The 18,256-nt window shown below is 40.9% G+C and overlaps 1 protein-coding gene across 3 annotated transcripts in view; it reads right to left on the bottom strand.

Annotated features, from left to right (window-relative positions):
• The window catches only part of dlg1b (discs large MAGUK scaffold protein 1b), a 428,423-nt gene that overhangs the window by 407,031 nt on the left and 3,136 nt on the right, over nt 1–18,256 (bottom strand). For all 3 annotated transcript variants that reach the window (XM_060834674.1, XM_060834676.1, XM_060834675.1), the window contains exon 3: nt 1,494–1,651. In XM_060834674.1, the coding sequence (XP_060690657.1) occupies nt 1,494–1,651 (158 nt within the window). The remainder of the gene's footprint in view (nt 1–1,493; nt 1,652–18,256) is intronic.

Here is an 18,256-nt window from a genome sequence, read left to right as displayed (position 1 = left end):
CTAACGGTAAGCTTCTTGAACCGATCAACACAGCTGTCTCAAAGGCTTAAGGGCAGTCTTGTAACCCAATGATACCAAAGCCACACAAAGGGCAGTCAGACAGAGATATCAGAATATGTCACTCACAGGAAAGCAACAATGGAAATATCTTACTGCCAAGGAAAGGGACATCCTCACCTATCATCGAAGAGAAGTGGAATCTCCTGATCCCATTAAAGACTGATTGATGCTGCCAAGATCCTGCATAGTATCTACAATCAGGGCATTGTTCTGATAACTGCTTTGCAGTTATCACCATCGTAACTGGATTACTTAATTATCAAATATATTGTATTTTCCCTATTTTTAATTAATATCATTGTACAAGATTCTTATAAAACCTGGCTTGATTCTCTGCTCAGTGAAGAGAGCATCCGCTAGACTGTCTGTGTTGTTTCAGTTTGGTCAATTTCTCTTCCGCAATATTGCTGTGTTAATAAACTATTTGTTCATTTCACCGGTGCTGTGAGATCTCTGCTTTATTGGGCTAATTTCTCCATCAATGTGCATGTATGATTGGGAAGTTCACCTTATCCTAGTCAACGATCTTGCTCAACTTAAGGGACCAAAGGCAATGGCTTCAATCTTCCCTTTGTCTACTTGGACGAAAAATGATGTCTGCCCTCCCATATTGGATGTCAGGCAAGTAGTATAACGTATCAGAAGTTCAGGATCCATCACTAACATACATATGAAACCGGAATTATTTTCAGATATTGAAGAAACATTGTTAAAGAAGCATGAGAAACAGAAGGAAACTAAGTTTAGGGATCTCCAGAGGTAGAAAGTAAACTGAAGTCATTGCAGGTGATTCTCTGGTTATCCTAAATTATTTCCATGTTAAATATCAGTTTAAATTAGGACAACTGAGTATATAGACTCAGCTTAGTTTACGTTGCACAAGTTTTCACTCCCACAAGTTTTATGTCAGGCTATATTTTACACAATCTGGAACAAACGGCTTCAATACTGAAAGAGAAATACACAAATACTTCATTACATCCAAAACAACACCAAACATTAACAATGAAAGGAAGCTGCTACACATGCTCAGATCATCTATTAATGCAAGATGTATGGAACATCATCAGATGGGAATAGGTGAGAACATCTGAACAAGAGAATCTCTTATTTCTGCTGAAAGATCAAAAATAATCTTGACCAGCGACCAACATCTAGCTCTTGGACTTGTCAATTATACTGTTAGAAGACAAACTAGGTCAGATACATAGGCACACAAACATTGATATATTACTGAAGCTAACTTCAGGTTTTAAAAATTTCAGGGGGAGCTAACAAATAACTTTACCATAATCAGTCATTCAATCTAGTGAGTATAATAGCACACACTGTGACAGTTTACTGGTCTCTATCTGAAGCACTATTACTAATAGTACTGTTTTAATTATTACCTCTTTACATTAAATCAGTCTACCTTATAAACACACACTTACCTCTGTGTTAGGGCTATGGCTGACAGTGACTGCCTCCGACGTAACAGTTGTGCTTGGAAGGTTGGAAATATCCCAGTTATGAACTGCTGGAACAGTTGTCTTTTGAGCAAGAACCGGTTGATTATCCAGCAATGACACCTCATAAAATTCCTGAATATCTGGAAAACAAGAGCATGAATTGACAGTCCACAATCAACTTAAGATACACATACTGCAGGAATTGCCCAGTTTGTGCTTTCCCCAAATAACTGAATCATTTTTATTACGATAGATACTAAATAAATCCAAACTTTGCTCAAGTTGAGAATCTCGAATTCTTGAGAGACAGCCAACAATTTTTAAGTAACAAAATAAACGAATGCTAAAAGACTACAACATTCACTTGCAACTCTGCACACAGTTTCAGAAGCAACATCTATCCACTAATCCATTGTGACTAGCTCTTTGCATTTACTTAGTCTGTGTTTAATCCTAACAAAGCCATACAATTACATTGAAGGGATATGAACATTGGTATATGCATAGAGATAAATGCAGCAAGAGATCTATGGGATGGTGAGTCTAAGATGCACAATAGGAGGAAAAGCCATAGTTGTCTTCTCTCTGCCTCCATCTTGAACTGCACAAGTCAAAATTCTCTCACTATTTTCAATGAAGTTAAAAGCGTCCTGAAAATACTTCAAATAAAATTTGTGAATTGGCAGCATCCGAAGTGGCTTTCTTTCCCTGTGCATACTACACTTAAGCAGTTTTCTGCACTGACTGACCAAATTAATTCAAACGTCTTTAAAAGGGTCAGTTCATTCCGAAAAGCTGCTGAAATTTCAGAAATCTAATTCACCAGGGCATCATACTATGAACATTTAAAATGTATTCATAACATACCTTTAATACCCTCAGGATATCCCAAAACAATTCACAACCAACTTACTTTTATAGTGCATGCCCTGTCATGCCAGTTAACAATATCCAAAACAAACAGCAATAAAAAGATGAGAAACTAGCTAATCTGTTTGGTGGCATGGGTCAAGACAATTTTTGGTCAGCATGCACAAAACATTCCCTGCACTTACACAAATATAGCTGAGGATCCTTTAACGTCCACCTGAACAAACAATAGGATTTGTAATAAACATCAAGTAAAAATGCAACAACTCCATGAAATCCACTTCATTTATGTGCACTATAATGCACTAATATGCAAAGCTAGATTAAGTGCTCAAGGTCTGCAATTTAATAAACTTGCAACCCTGCTAAGTTTTTCGCCTATTGAGATAAGGAGCAAACCTTGACCTACTCTTGGGAAATAAGGCAGGGTAACGGAGGGGTTACTGGGAGAGCACTTTTTGCCCAGTGATCATAATTGTATTAGTTTTAAAATAGCTTTGGAAAAGCATAGACCTGAGTTCTAAACTGGAGGACGGCCAATTTTGATGGTATTTAACAAGAACTTCCAAAAAAGTTGATGGTCTCTGCCTCGACGGCGCTGGATATTCGTAGGTTAAAAAGAGATAATGGGCGTCCAGGGACAGTATGTCCCTGTTAGGATGAAGGGCAAAGCAAGTAAGTGTAGGGAATACTGGATGCCTGGAGAAATGGAGGTCTGGTCAAGAAAAAGGAGGAAGAATACACCAGGAATAGACAGTAGGGATCGAGTGAATCCCTAAAGATGTATAAGGGCAGTAGCAATGTACTTAAGATGGAAATTAGAAGAGCAAAGAGGAAGAATGAGATAGCTTTGGCATATAGAGTTAAGGATAATCCAAAGAGTTTCTACAAGTACATTAAGGGCAAAAGAGTAATGAGGGAAAGAATAGGGTCCCTGAAAGATCAGCAAGGCTGACTAAGTGTGGAACCAGAGGAGATGGGGAGATACTAAATGCATGTGTTGCATCAGTGTTTACTGTGGAGAGGATATGGAAGCTAGAGAGCTTGGGGAAATAGCAATATCTTGAGAAGTGTCAACATTTCAAAAGGAGGAAACAATGGATATCTTAAAATGCATAAACACAAATAAATCCCCAAAACCTGATTGGGTGTACCCTAGAGCTTTGTGGGAAGCTAGGGAAGTGATTGCTGGGCACCTTGCTGAGATATTTGCACGATTGATATACACAGGCAAGGTGTTAGAAGACTGGAGGTTGGCTAACATGGTGCCATTATTTAAGGAATAGCCAGGAACTATAGACCGGTCAGCCTGACATCAGTGGTGGCAAAGTTATTGGAAGGGATTCGGAGGGACATGATTTACATGTACTTGAAAAGGCAGGCACTAGTTAAGGATAATCAACATGACTTTGTATGGGAGAAATAGTGTCTCACAAATTTGATTGAGTTTTTTGCAGAAGTGAAGAGGATTAATGAAGGCACAGCTTTGGATGTTGTCTACGCAGACCTCAGCAAGATATTTGACAAGGTTCGACAAGGGAGACTGGTAACAAGGTTAGATCACATGGAATACAGGGAGAACTCGCTGCGTGGATACAGAATTGACGAGAAGGGAAGAGACGAGAGTGGTGATGGATGGTTGCTTTCCAAACTGAAGGCCTGTAACCTGCAATGTGCCATAGGCATCACTGCTAGGTCCACTGCTTTATGTCATCTATATAAATGATTTGGATGTGAATATAGGAGGTATTGTTAATAAATTTGTACATGAAACCAAAATTGGTGGCGTACTGGACAGCAAAGATTACCTCACAATACAACACGTTCTTGAAGGAGTGGCACAGAGTTTAATCTACATAAATGTGAGGTGTTACATTTCGGTAGGGCAGGACTTAAATGCTTAATGGTAATGCGCTGGGGAAGGTTTCTGAACAAAGGAAACTTGGAGGACAAGTTCATAGTTCTTTGAAAATGAAGTCACAGGTAGACAGAGTAGTGAAGGTGGCATTTGACATGCTTGCGGTTAATGGTCAGTGCACTGAGTATAGGAGTTGAGAGATCATGTTTTTTTTAGATTAGATTAGATTACTTACAATGTGGAAACAGGCCCTTCGGCCCAACAAGTCCACACCGACCCGCCGAAGCGCAACCCACCCAGACCCCCTATATTTACCACTTACCTAACACTACGGGCAATTTAGCATGGCCAATTCACCTGACCAGCACATCTTTGGACTGTGGGAGGAAACCCACGCAGACACGGGGAGAACGTGCAAACTCCGCACAGTCAGTCGCCTGAGTCGGGAATTGAACCCAGGTCCCTGGCGCTGTGAGGCAGCAGTGCTAACCACTGTGCCAATGTTATGGCTGTACAGGACATAGGTTAGGCCACTTCTGGAATACTGCATTCAATTCTGGTCTCCATGCTATAGGAAGGATGTTGTTAAACTTGAAAGAGTTCAGAAAAGATTTACAAGTATGCTGCCAGGGTTGGAGGTTTTGAGCTGTAGGGAGAAGCTGAATAGGCTGGGGCTATTTTCTTCAGAGCTATGGAGGGTGAGGGGTGACTTTATAGAGGTTTATAAAATCATGAGGGGCATGGATAAATTGAATAGTCAAGGCCTTTTCCCCAGGGTAGGGCAGTCCAAAGGGCATAGATTTAAGGTGAGAGGGGAAAGATTTAACGGGAATCCCGGGGCAACCCTGTCATGCAGAGAGTGATGCATGTATAGAATGAGCTGCCAGAGGAAGTGGTGGAGGTAGGTACAATTACAACAGTTAAAAAAGGTATCCGGACCAGTATGTGAATAGGAAAGGTTTGGAAGGAAATGGGGCAAATGCTGACAAATGGGACGAGATTAATTTAGGATATCTGGTCAGCATGGACGAGTTGGACCGAACAGTCTTTTCAAACTGTACACCTCTATGACATTTGGCAATAACAGCTTCACCAGACTGATGGGCATGTGGAGAAACTTAAAAGGCTAGACTCGCCATCAACGAATAAGCCTCAAGTTAACAGTACTTACCCAAATCTTAAAGACACCATTTTGCTAAATATTTGGATACTGGGATTTGCCATTAAGCAATATTCCCACATCGTGCCTTATTCATTGATCCAACTCTCACTGCAAAACAATTCCTTTCAAAGGCCATACAAGACTGTAATTTAGAAACATTCTTATCTTGCCTCCATCTCAGGTGAATTCCAGATGTCTGCACTACCTTCACCAGCCTTTCAAACCATGTACGTGGCATTGCGCCAACAGTGCCTCATTCCATTTGCAAATTGTTCAGACCATTGCTGGTTTTTCATTTTATCACCATCATTTTTGGTTTAAAGCTATGATTATAAGCCAAGAACTGAAGATAACCCTTTGACTGCGAGCAGCAGCTTGTATTAAAGAACAAAGTATATTTAAACTGAGTATATACACCTCGTTTATTTTCCCTTGTGATTTATTCCTTTACTGTGTCCGTCTTTGAGAGAGTGTGGGGGCTTGAAATAAAGAGGAAGACATTTAAACAAGGTAATTGAATTACTTTGCTAAAGTTGCTGCATTGTTAACAAATTGTAAAGTCCTTTGTTTGAGCTATAAACCCAATGTCTAGCATCAATTATTCAACAAGCCCAGTTACGAATCACTCGAGCCAATTTTGAGGGTCACAGTATTTTAATTTTGCTGTGTTAGAATACTGGGACAGGGAGGCTGATTTGATTTGGCAGTCTGTGTTGTAACATAATACAATATCAAATACTGTTATGGTTAGTATGCTTAAATCTTTATTATCTCGCATAATACACCACAAATATTTAATTTTCTGAAAAAGTGAACATTTTTGATAAATGCAAGGTGCTGCATTTTGGAAAGACAAATCAGGGCTGCACTTAACGATAAGGTTCTGGACAGTGTTGCCGAATAAACAGACCTTGGGTACAGGTGCATAGTGCCTTGAAAGTGGAGTTGCAGGTAGCGTTTGGTGTGCTTGCCTTTATTGGTCAGTTTGTTGATTATATGAGTTGGGATGTCATGTTGTGGCTGTAGAGAACATTGGTAAGGCCACTTTTGGAATATTATGCACAATTCTGGTCTCCCTGCTATGGGAAAGGTTGGGAAAATTAAGAGGGTTCAGAAAAGATCTACAAGGATATTGCCAGGGATGGAGAGTTTCATCTACAGGGAGAGGCTAAGTAGGCTTGGGCTATTTTCCCTGAAGTGAAAGCCGAGAGATGACCTTATAGAAGTTTATAAAATCATGAGGGCCATGGATAGGGTGAATAGATAAGGTCCTTTCCCCAAGGTTAGGAAGTCCACAACTAGACAGCATAGGTTTAAGGCGAGAGGGAGAAGCTTTAAAAGGGACTTAAAGGATAACCTTTTCATGCAGACAGTGGTGCATGCATGGAATGAGCTGCCAGAGGATGTGGTAGAGGTGGGTACAATTACAACATTTAAAAGGCATTTGGATGAGTATATGAATGGGAAGGGTTTAGAGGGATATGGACAGAATACTGGCAAATGGGACTGGATTAATGTAGAATAACAAAGTCAGCATGGATGAGTTGGGTCAAAGAGTCAGTTTCCATGTACAACTCTATGGCTGTATGAGCAGGGAGCAACTCATACAAACCTTTTATACAGTTCTCTGCTACTCCATACCATGTATCAATACCAACTTAAAGCAAATACTGTTGAAACCCTAATCCCTGCATTTATACGGTGATGCAAACACCAATAAAAGATCAAGATTCATAACATGAGCATAACCAGAACAAAAACATGCCACCCGAACCTAAACAGGAAATAAAAAAGCTGATAACTAAAACTATGTTTTATGGAACAGCTGAAAAGACAAGACTGCTGGAAGGAATTCCAAACCTCACGGCAAAATGATTAAAACCTCAGCTTCCAACAATATTCAATACACAAAGTGGGGTATGCACAATAGGGTAAGTTCTTGGAATACAGAATTGAGAATTGTTTAGAGCTCAAGGTTAGACAGCTAGGCAGGAGTGAGGCTAACGAAAGATTGGAACACGGGAGTTTTAAATTTGAAGCAAGCACTGGTAAACTGGAGGCAGATCAACACACACAAGGGTCATGGGTAAACAGAACATGAAGTCAGTTATGATACAGATAGCAAATAAAAATTTAGGTTACAGAGGCACAATGATAGGTAAGGAAAATGACAGATGGATACAGCCAAGAAAGCATCAAGGACTTACGGAGTCAGAGATGTACAGCACGGAAACAAACCCTTCGGTCCAATTTGTCCATGCGACTAGATATCCTAACATAATCTAGTCCCACTTGTCAGCACCTGGCCCATATCCCTCAAAATTCTTCCTATTCATATCCCCATTCAAATGCCTTTTAAATGTTGCAGTTGTACCAGCCTCCACCACTTCCTCTGGCAGCTCATTTCATACACATACCACCCTCAGAAGAAAAAAGGTTGCCTCTTGGGTCTCTTATATTCTTTCCCCTCTCACCCTAAACCTGTAGTTCTGGACACCCCCACCCCAGGGAAAAGACTTTGACTATTTACTCTATCCATGTTTCATTATTTTAAAAACCACTATGAGGTCACCCCTCAGCCTCCGATGCTCCAGGGAAAACAGCCCCAGCCTATTCAACCTCTCCCTATAGATCAAATCCTCCCACCCCGGCAACATCCTTGTTAATCTTTTCTGAACTATTTCACGGCATCCTTCCAATAGGTGGCCTAACTAATGTCCTGGATTAGTGGTGCTGGAAGAGCACAGCAGTTCAGGCAGCATCCAAGGAGCAGCGAAATGGACGTTTCGGGCAAAGGCCCTTCATCAAGAATAAAGGCAGACAGCTTGAAACGTGGAGAGATGAGCTAGAGGAGGGTGGGGGTGGGGAGAAAGTAGCATAGAGTACAATAGGTGAGTGCGGGAGGGGATGAAGGTGATAGGTCAGGGAGGAGGGTGGAGTGAATAGGTGGAAAAGAAGATAGGCAGGTAGGACAAGTCATGGGGACAGTGTTGAGCTGAAAGTTTGGAACTAGGGTGAGGTGGGGGAAGGGGAAATGAGGAAACTGTTGAAGTCCACATTGATGCTCTGGGGTTGAAGTGTTCCGAGGCGGAAGATGAGGCATTCTTCCTCCAGGCGTCTGGTGTTGAGGGAGCAGCAGTGAAGGAGGCCCAGGACCTCCATGTCCTCGGCAGAGTGGGCGGGGGAGTTGAAATGTTGGGCCACAGGGCGGTGTGGTTGATTGGTGCGGGTGTCCCAGAGATGTTCCCTAAAGCGCTCTGCTAGGAGGCGTCCAGTCTCCCCAACGTAGAGGAGACCACATCGGGAGCAACGGATGCAATAAATGATATTAATGGATGTGCAGGTAAAACTTTGATGGTTGTGGAAGGCTCCTTTAGGGTCTTGGATGGAGGTGAGGGAGGAGGCGTGGGTGCAGGTTTTACAGTTCCTGCGGTGGCAGGGGAAGGTGCCAGGATGGGAAGGGGGGGGGTGTGGGGGGGGCGTGGACCTGACCAGGTAGTCACGGAGGGAACAGTCTTTGCGGAAGGCAGAAAGGGGTGGGGAGAGAAATATATCCCTGGTGGTGGGGTCTTTTTGGAGGTGGCGGAAATGTCGGCGGATGATTTGATTTATGCGAAGGTTGGTAGAGTAGAAGGCGAGTACCAGGGGTGTTCTGTCCTTGTTACGGTTGGAGGGATGGGGTCTGAGGGCGGAGGTGTGGGATGTGGACGAGATACATTGGAGGGCATCTTTAACCACGTGGGAAAGGAAAGTGCTGTCTATAAAGGAGGCCATCTGGTGTGTTCTGTGATGGAACTGGTCCGCCTGGGAGCAGATGCGGCGGAGGCGGAGGAATTGGGAATACGGGATGGTTTTTTTGCAAGAGGTAGGGTGGGAAGAGGTGTAATCCAGGTAGCTGAGAGAGTCAGTGGGTTTGTAAAAAATGTCAGTGTCAAGTCGGTCATCATTAATGGAGATGGAGAGGTCCAGGAAAGGGGAGGGAGGTGTCAGAGATGGTTCAGGTAAATTGGAGGTCAGGGTGGAATGTGTTGGTGAAGTTGATGAATTGCTCAACCTCCTCGCGGGAGCATAAAGTGGCGCCAATGCAGTCATCAATGCAGCGGAGGAAGAGGTGGGGAGTGGTGCGGTGTAATTACAGAAGATGGACTGTTCTACGCAGCCAACAAAGAGACAGGCATAGCTGGTGCCCATGTGTGCCTATGGCTACCCCTTTGGTCTGGAAGACATCTGGATGAAGAACATCTCATCTTCCCCCTCGGAACACTTCAACCCCAGGGCGTTAATGAGGACTTCAACAGTTTCCTCATTTCCCCTTCCCCTACCTACCCTAGTTCCAAAATTCCAGTTCAGCACTCTCCCCATGACTTGTCCTACCTGCCTATCTCCTTTTCCACCTATCCACTCCACCCTCTCCTCCCTGACCTATCACCTTCATCCCCACCCCCACTCACCTATTGTACTCCATGCTACTTTCTCCCCACCCCCACCCTCCTCTAGCTCATCTCTCCACGCTTCAAGCTGTCTGCCTTTATTCCTGATGAAGGGCTTTTGCCAGAAACGTTGATTCCGCTGCTCCTTGGATGCTGCCTGAACTGCTGTGCTCTTCCAGCACCACTAATCCAGAATCTGGTTTCCAGCATCTGTAGTCATTAGTTAGTTAGGTAAAAACAATGTCCTGTACAGCTGACCTCCCAAGTGCTGTACTCAATAAAAGGAAAGCATACCAAATGCCTTCAGTGATTTCAGGCTCAAGTTAGACAATTTTAAGACTCATTTTTTGGCCTAATATTTAGTTGTGTAATATTGACTATTAATGACCTGACCAAATCAGGAAATCAAAAAAAAAAGGATAAAAAACATCCAGAGACAGGTAAGGGCAGAAAGGCGAGAGGAAGAATGAGAATTATTCAGCCTATATCCAGCATGATACAATCTGCATTCATTTGGTACACCATAATCAAGAAGAGACGCGCAGAGGTGCACTGGACTTCCAGCTGAATAGCACACTGAAATACAGCAGAAATGTGTGTTCTACAAGTGCACAAAGATGGTCATTTAGTATTAATTCCTTGAAGGAAGCAAAGATAAAGCTACATTAAAAATACAGATGCTATAAAAATCTGCGGGAGCCAGAAGGCCACACAGATTTGGTACACAGTGAGCAAATCACACAGGCAAGGGAGGGTGAGAAAGCACAGGATAGACAGACAAAGGGATTATCGATCGTAGACCAGGGAGGAAGAGAAGCTAGATGGGTGATAGTGGGGAGTTGAAAATGGATTGCCTTTATTCAACACAACTCACTGTGATAGGTCCTGGGATATGGGTATCAGCAATAGACGTAGAAAAGGATGCTCATGCCCTGAAATTGTTAAATTAGATGTTGAGTCCTGGAAGTTGCTTAAGTGATTTGGGCGGGGGGGGGGGGGGTTTGCAGTGGATAAAGGTGTGGACAAGGGAGATATCATCATTGGTAGGTAGATTACTGCACTCAATATTGAGATCAGATCCTTAGTTACTTGCAGTATAGATTACACAGGATAGTGAGCATTGTTTTAATAAGGGAAAGTTGTGTCAGAATACTAAGTTAATTTACAGGGGAAATAACAAGGAGGATTTTATTTTAATTTATTCATTTTGTGGGGCGTCGCTGGTTGGCCAGTATTTATTGCCCATCGCGAGCTGCTCTTGAGAAGATGGTGGTGAGCTGCCTTCTTGAACCACTGCAGCCCACCTGCAGGGAGTTGACCCGCAATTCCATTAGGGAGGGAATTCCAGGATTTTGAACCAGCAAGAGTGAAGGAACTGCAACTTATTTGCAAGTCAGGATGGTGAGTGATTTGGAGGGGAACTTGAAGGCTGTGGTGTTCCCATATAGCTGTTGCCTTTGTCCTTTTAGATGAAAGTGGTAATGGGTTTGGAAGGCGCTGCCTGAGGATCTTTGGTGAATTTCTGCAGTGTATCTTTTGGATGGTACATGTTGCTGCTACTGAGCGTCAGTGATGGAGGGAGTGGAATCAGTGTCAAGCAAGCTGATTGCTTTGCCGTGAGTGGTGTCAAGCATCTTGAGTGTTGTTGGGGCTGCACTCATCCAGGCAAGTGGAAAGTATTCCATCACATCCCTGACTTGTGCCTTTTAGATGGTGGACAGGCTTCGAGGAGTCAGGAGGTGATTTACTCGCTGCAACACTCCTAGCTCCTAACATGCTCTTGTAACCACTGTGTTTATGTGGCAAATGCAGTTGAGTTTCTGGGTCATTCATACTCCAGATGTTGATAGTGGGGTATTCAGTGATGGTAACATCATTGAATACAATGGGGTGATGTTTAGATTATCTCTTATTGGTGATGGTCATAGCCTGCCACAAATGTTACTGGCCACTTCTCGGCCCAAGCCTCGATAATGTCCAGACCTTGTTGCATTTGAACATGGACTGCTTCATTATCTGACGAGTGGCAAATGGTGCTGTGCATTGTGAAGTCATTGGTGAACATCCCTACTTCTGACCTTATGATGCAGGAAAAGTCATTGATGAAGCAGCTGAAGATGGTTGAACCTAAGACACTACCCTGAGGAACGTCTGCATACACATCCTGCACCTAAGATGACTGACCTCAAACAATTAATGGCAGGTGTACAGTTGATGCTGTCTAATCTCTTATTGAAAACCACACAGACAATATTCTGCCAGATAGGATCTTAAAAATTAAATGTCATGGGATACAGGGGAATGTGGAGATTTGGATCCAGTGACAGGAAACAAAGGTAAACAGTTGACAGATGTTTTATGAACTGAAAGTGATTTCCAGTGGTGTTCAATAGTGCTCAATGTTGGGTGCCTTGCTACTTGTGTGTAAAAAGCTTAGATTTAATGTGGGAGACATGATTGGAAAATATGTTGACAAAAGCTGTCTGGGTAGTTGTTAGCAAAGAACAAGTGCAAGGTAATATCAATGGTTTAAGTGAGCAGAAAAGTGGCAAATGGAATTCAATCCAGAGAAGTGCAAGGCAAGGGAATATACAATCAGTGAGGGCATCTAGAGAAAACTGAGACACCATGGAGTGCAGATCCACAGGCCCATGAAGGTGGAAGGACAAGCAAATAAAAGGTAGTAAAGAAAAGTATTACATGGGATGTTTTCCTTCATATACTGAAGCAATCTATGTCCAATTGCAGCAAGATCTTAAAATTAAAACAGCAATATTAAATCAATGTTCTAGTGGTTACCATTCACCAGAAATTGAACTGGAGTCATAAAAATACTGTGAATACAAAAAGGTCGGAGGTTAAGAATGCTATGGCAAGTAACTCACCCGATTCCCCAAAATCTGAACGTCACATACAAAGCACAAGTCAGGACTGTAATGGAATTCCCCCCACCTGCCTGGAGGAGTGCAGCTCCAACTCCACAAGCAGCTTCACTTCATCCCCACATCGCAACCTAGGTGATTGGCAGCAATCCACAAACATTTATTCCTCCACCAACTGCACACTGCAGCACATTATATACCATCTACAAGATGTACTGCAGAAATTCACCAAGACTCTTCAGCAGCAGTTTCCAAACTCCACAACTTAATTGCTTTCTGGAAGGAAAGGACAGCAGATTTATGGGAACACCACCACCTGCAAGTTCTCCATCAAGTCACACATCATATTTTGGGGACCTATTGCTGTTCCTTCATTATTGCTTGACCAAACTCCTGGCACTCCATCCTACCAACATTGTGGGTGCACCTACACTAAGTAGACTGCAGCTCACCATCTTCTCATGTTTACTAAATGCTCGACCAGGCAGTGAAGTTCACATCTTAAGAGAAAATAATAAAAAAATTAAATTTTGCTTCATTCCATAAAGCTGCTTTGGTGAGAACACTGGAATGGGGAGTAACAGAACTAAATCTAACACAAATATGGAACTTCTCATCATTTCACTTCCAACCAGGAAACATTGGACAGAAAAAAAAATCTAAAATGAGTAAGAATCTGTCTATAATTTGGAGCTGCAATAAAACATCCTAAAACAATTAACTTAATTTGTACACACCTGCTCAATTAGGAGTCTCAAAAACTCAGCTGACTTTCCTTAGCTGGTGTGCATTCACTGTACTATACAGAATAACTACAACTTTGCATCCAGGAGTCAACACTTCAAAGCTACACTATAAATACTGCTATGGAGAGTATCATTTGTCATTACATACAGTCAAACAAAAATAAATTGACCACTAAACAACCAGCAACATGGGAAACCTTAATAATGCATTGCGTATATCATATTTCATCCAAGAAAACCACATTGTGAGGAACAACTTCTTTTCTGGGGGGGGGGGGGGGGGGTTATATCTTCATCTGAATTCATTAAGTACCAGAAGACTCCTTTCTGAGCCTAAAGCATTTCAAACAAACAATTCAAAACCAACCATCTAACTTTATATCTTATAATAGTTGCCATTGAAGAGTACCTGAGAAACCAAATTCCACACATGTCCTTGTCTTCTATGGCCCAATACCATTTCTAATCCAAATAAAAAAATCAACCAGTTCTCTTCTGAAAACAGTAAGTTAAAACTTAAGTATATTTGCAAGAAATCTATTCTACTCCATTGTAAGATAGAAATGTCATTCACTTCCAAGAATTTGTTCATACATGTTCGTTCAAAAATGGGAGAAAAAAACTGAAGGACACTCAAGATTATACAATATGAATAACAAAATCCTACTAATAATAAATCAATCATAGATATACCCCTACATGGAAGTGAGCTGGGTGGATTTCAGCTTAGTAAAATAGCTTGCAGGAGAAATGAAAAGGAAGCTGGCAGGTCAGATATTATGCTACTTGAAAAAGGTTCCCCACATTCTATTCAATCATACAAGAATCCTTCAAATTCTCATTAGAATTAAGAGAATGGATTTTTGGAGGACGGTTGATTCCTTTCAAGTACTATTTTCCCCCCAAAAGCGATACATAACAGGTGCTGTGATCGAAACCAATTGGCTCATGAACAGAGCATAGGATTTCAACTGCAGTGTGATATCCAATTACAGTGCAAGGAAACAGCATACCCTGTTACATTTAGCAAAGATAATCCTATATTACCAACATCTCTCCATCATCCACTCCCTCAAAAAAAAACCCATATCTAATTTCATATATGGATTTTTCAGTGCATTCTCCCTGAACACAGGAGTAACAGAACCAATCTTACAGTACAGAAGGCCAATCAATCCACTATACTTCAAAACTCAGCATGTGTAAGCCACCAGAATTGGAAGAGCACTCAAGATTATACCATATGAATAACAAAATCGTACTAATACATAAACCAATCATAAAACTACCTTCACATGCGAGAAGAAGCAAAGATTTGAACACAAGGTTAGTAGTTTTAAAACAAGAGGTATTGTTTGGTTAGTGAACATAAATAATAGATGAATATGCATTTGGGCAAGTTAGGATATTGGCAGCAAGATATAAACTCGGTCTCATGAGGTTCAGGATAGAAGCTGATCAGAAAACACTGGATTAGTAGGAAAGAATTAGTAGTTGAGCAGAGGCACAAACAGGCTCAGATAGTATTAGAAATAAGTGATCTTGGTGACAGAGGAGATATGGAGCTCAAATAGGGCAGCATAGCTGCAAATATTCTGTTTCAGCCAAAGGCTGTGGCCAGGAAGAGCTATCTAATTAGTCTTAGGAGAAAGTGAGGACTGCAGATGCTGGAGAGTCAGTTTATAAATGGTGGCGGTGGAAAAGCATAGGCCAGGCAGCATCCGAGGATCAATGAAGTCAACATTTTGGGCATAACCCTTCTTCAGGGCTGGGAGGAGTCCTGAAGAAGGGTTGTGCCCAAAATGTCGAAATTCTTGCTCCTCGGATGCTGCATGACCTGCTGTGCTTTTTCCAGCGCTACATTTTATCAACTTCATCTAATTAGCCCGAGTGACTACTCCTTCTGCATTTTTTTCTTTTAAGTGCATATCCAGGTCCCTTTAAATTTTGGAAAGTAACATCCCTGAACTGAGTTACTTCTTCCTCACTTCAAAACAACATATTTTCTATGTTTAATTAGTAATATAATGTCCACTTAAATTAAAAGTACAAAATCTCACACTACAAAGCAGAACATTCACATTACAAAATGAATGAGATGTTATCTATAGAAAAACAACAAGGCTAAAGATGCTCCACAATTCAAAATGAATTGTATACACTGCCAATCTTTATCAAAACTCTGACATCCTCAACTGGTGTGCAAGTTCCTGTCAAATAATTAAAATACAATAAACAGAGCAGACATCTCATCACATGTGGAATGCTTTATCTCGGTTTGATAAACCAAGCACAGGCTGTGCATTATTTAAACATGTATTGCATATCAACGTAATTACTCCGTATAGAAATCATTCCATTGGAGACAAGTTAGAACTATCTATAGTTACTAAACAAATATGCACTTATTCCCTCACCCTCCCAAAAGAACAGCAACTAAGCTAAGTCAGAACAAATGGAACAGTTAAGGATGCAAGGTTCAAACTCAATGGTGAAATTCTCTTGGAATTTTCCAACAAGTTTGCCAACTATTAAATAAAAGCACATTAGCAATGGACCCCACCATACATTCCGTCAGCTAATTGAATTTGTTTTGAAAATTCCTAATACAGCAAAAACAATAACCTGATAATGCATCAAAAGTCAACATACCTTCAGGTCCTATGTCATGCAGCATATTTAGAACAGAAATGGAAATGCAACACCACAATAGTAAGAATAAACGTTAAAAAGAATCACAACTTCATTATAACAGATATTCATCAGTAAACTGAAAGCTGTAGTCCAATTAAGGGTCCAGCAGCATACGCACAACTTTGCGATCAAAAAGGCATCGCATGAAATCTTTAATGGATTACTGCCATGCAATTTACCATGACACATCCGTCACCTTCAATTACAACAGGGTGGTTCATTACAGAATGTCCCAATTTCAATCATTTGTCAATTTGCATTTTAAGTTAAGTCCCAAAATGCATCGACTTTATTCGATTGTTTTAATCACTAAAAAAACTCTGGCTAGTTTTTGTTAATGATCATTCCAAATTGTTTTAATTTAGATTTCTAGTATTTACAATTGATAATTTATAATAGCAACATCAACTACCCTGATAATATGAAGATCCAAAAGATTAACGCAGCCTAGAAAACCATACTTCCAGTTTAAAATGCATTAATACTAACTGTAAAAGAGGGACAGTCACAAATAGTTAGCAAATAGGTTTTCTGAAGTTATACAATGGGTCTAAAAATAGATCAAAGATTTAGCTTCTATCAACCCTGCCAAAAAAATTCAAGTCAAATACATGTGAACTCAATGTAATTTCATGGGCAAGGCAAGGTAGGTGCTGCCAAGTACAGGACACAAGAAAACTCTCCATCTAGCCCACACTATTTGTTAGATGCACTCCATTCTCCTAATTTTGTAAAATCACTCACTCAATCTGCACCTCTTAACTGGTGAGTTTATTCCTCTATTTTGAATAAAGACCAAGAACCCAGTCTTTATATTTTAGGTCCTTGGAACCCAATTCATAGCTGGTATCAATAGACTTTAGTATTAGTCAATTGGAATAATGCCAAGAAATCAGTTTTGCACATGTTGTTTTTTTCATTTTGTAGATCTTACACAAGGATTTTGACTAATGGGAGACTCAATGGGTGGCACTGTCCCTTTTTCTGAAATGCAAAACATGGGCAAAATGGTAAGGAATGCAAAAGGTTCAAGCCACAATAAAGCTAGGCATGCTGACTTCCTTGGAGGAGCTAAACATGCTGGTTGGTTGAAAGCTAAAGACAGACAACAGGAAACCTTCAGTTAATTCATAAAAAATGAATTTGGGTTTGCACTGGTTCGGAAAGCTACATTAGCATCACCAATTTGCCTTTAAAAAACACTCAAGGTACAACTCAGATACAGTTCTCCCATTCTTCCCACACCATCCCAAATTAGCATGTGCTATTTAGCTTATCAAAACATAAAACCCAGAAACAACTTTCTGAAATCGATTGCATCTCTTCTTTATAATTGAAAGTATAAATTAAGTTGCCTTTTGATATAAACCATTTGGAATGAAAATGGCTCTGCAGAAGAAAACTATCTTTAAAGAAATACCAATAAGACAAAATATGCAAAAATAGGAACATTAACAATATTGCTTTTTCATTTCCTTAGGTTTGTGTCAATTACAGCAATGCAAATCATATCTTGCTTTCTTCATTTTGTCCCAAGTACTAAATTCTTGGCTGAAATCATATTTTGGTCCCTGCATTAACTAACCCCCAACAGCAAAATATTTCTTCCTCAAACACTAACACAAACAAGTTTACTTAACATATTTAACACTTGACATTAAAAATTTACCCCCAACCATCTAGCTGCATTTTTACATTTTCTAAAGAAGCAAATTTTTCGTAGAGTCTTCTGCTCAAGTCAGAAAACAAATATCCAAAAGATGATGGTGTTTCATAACTATAGTCACAGTCCAAGCAACAATCTAGCCAATTTACAACATGAAATTAACTACTTTAATTGGGTGGTGGGCAGTTGAGGGGGGGGGGGGGGGGGGGGAGAGGAGGTTGCAATGGAGGAGGAAGGATGTGCACAAAGCAGAGCAGCAGATCCAGAACTCTACAGTAACCATCATGTAATCTACACCTGCTTATAACAAAAAAGAAAACTTGCCTCTATTACTGTTTCCACGTTAACAACTGAACTTTAATATTTCTGATTATCCATACACAGAAGTTTTAATAGAATTTATCATTGCATACATTTTAGGGAAAAGAGCCAAGTCC

This window comes from Hemiscyllium ocellatum, chromosome 13 (genome assembly GCF_020745735.1).
Source record: "Hemiscyllium ocellatum isolate sHemOce1 chromosome 13, sHemOce1.pat.X.cur, whole genome shotgun sequence".
In the NCBI taxonomy this organism is placed as follows: domain Eukaryota; kingdom Metazoa; phylum Chordata; class Chondrichthyes; order Orectolobiformes; family Hemiscylliidae; genus Hemiscyllium; species Hemiscyllium ocellatum.
The sequence above is the reverse complement of the archived record's forward strand: the minus strand, read 5'-3'. Positions and strand labels throughout refer to the sequence as shown.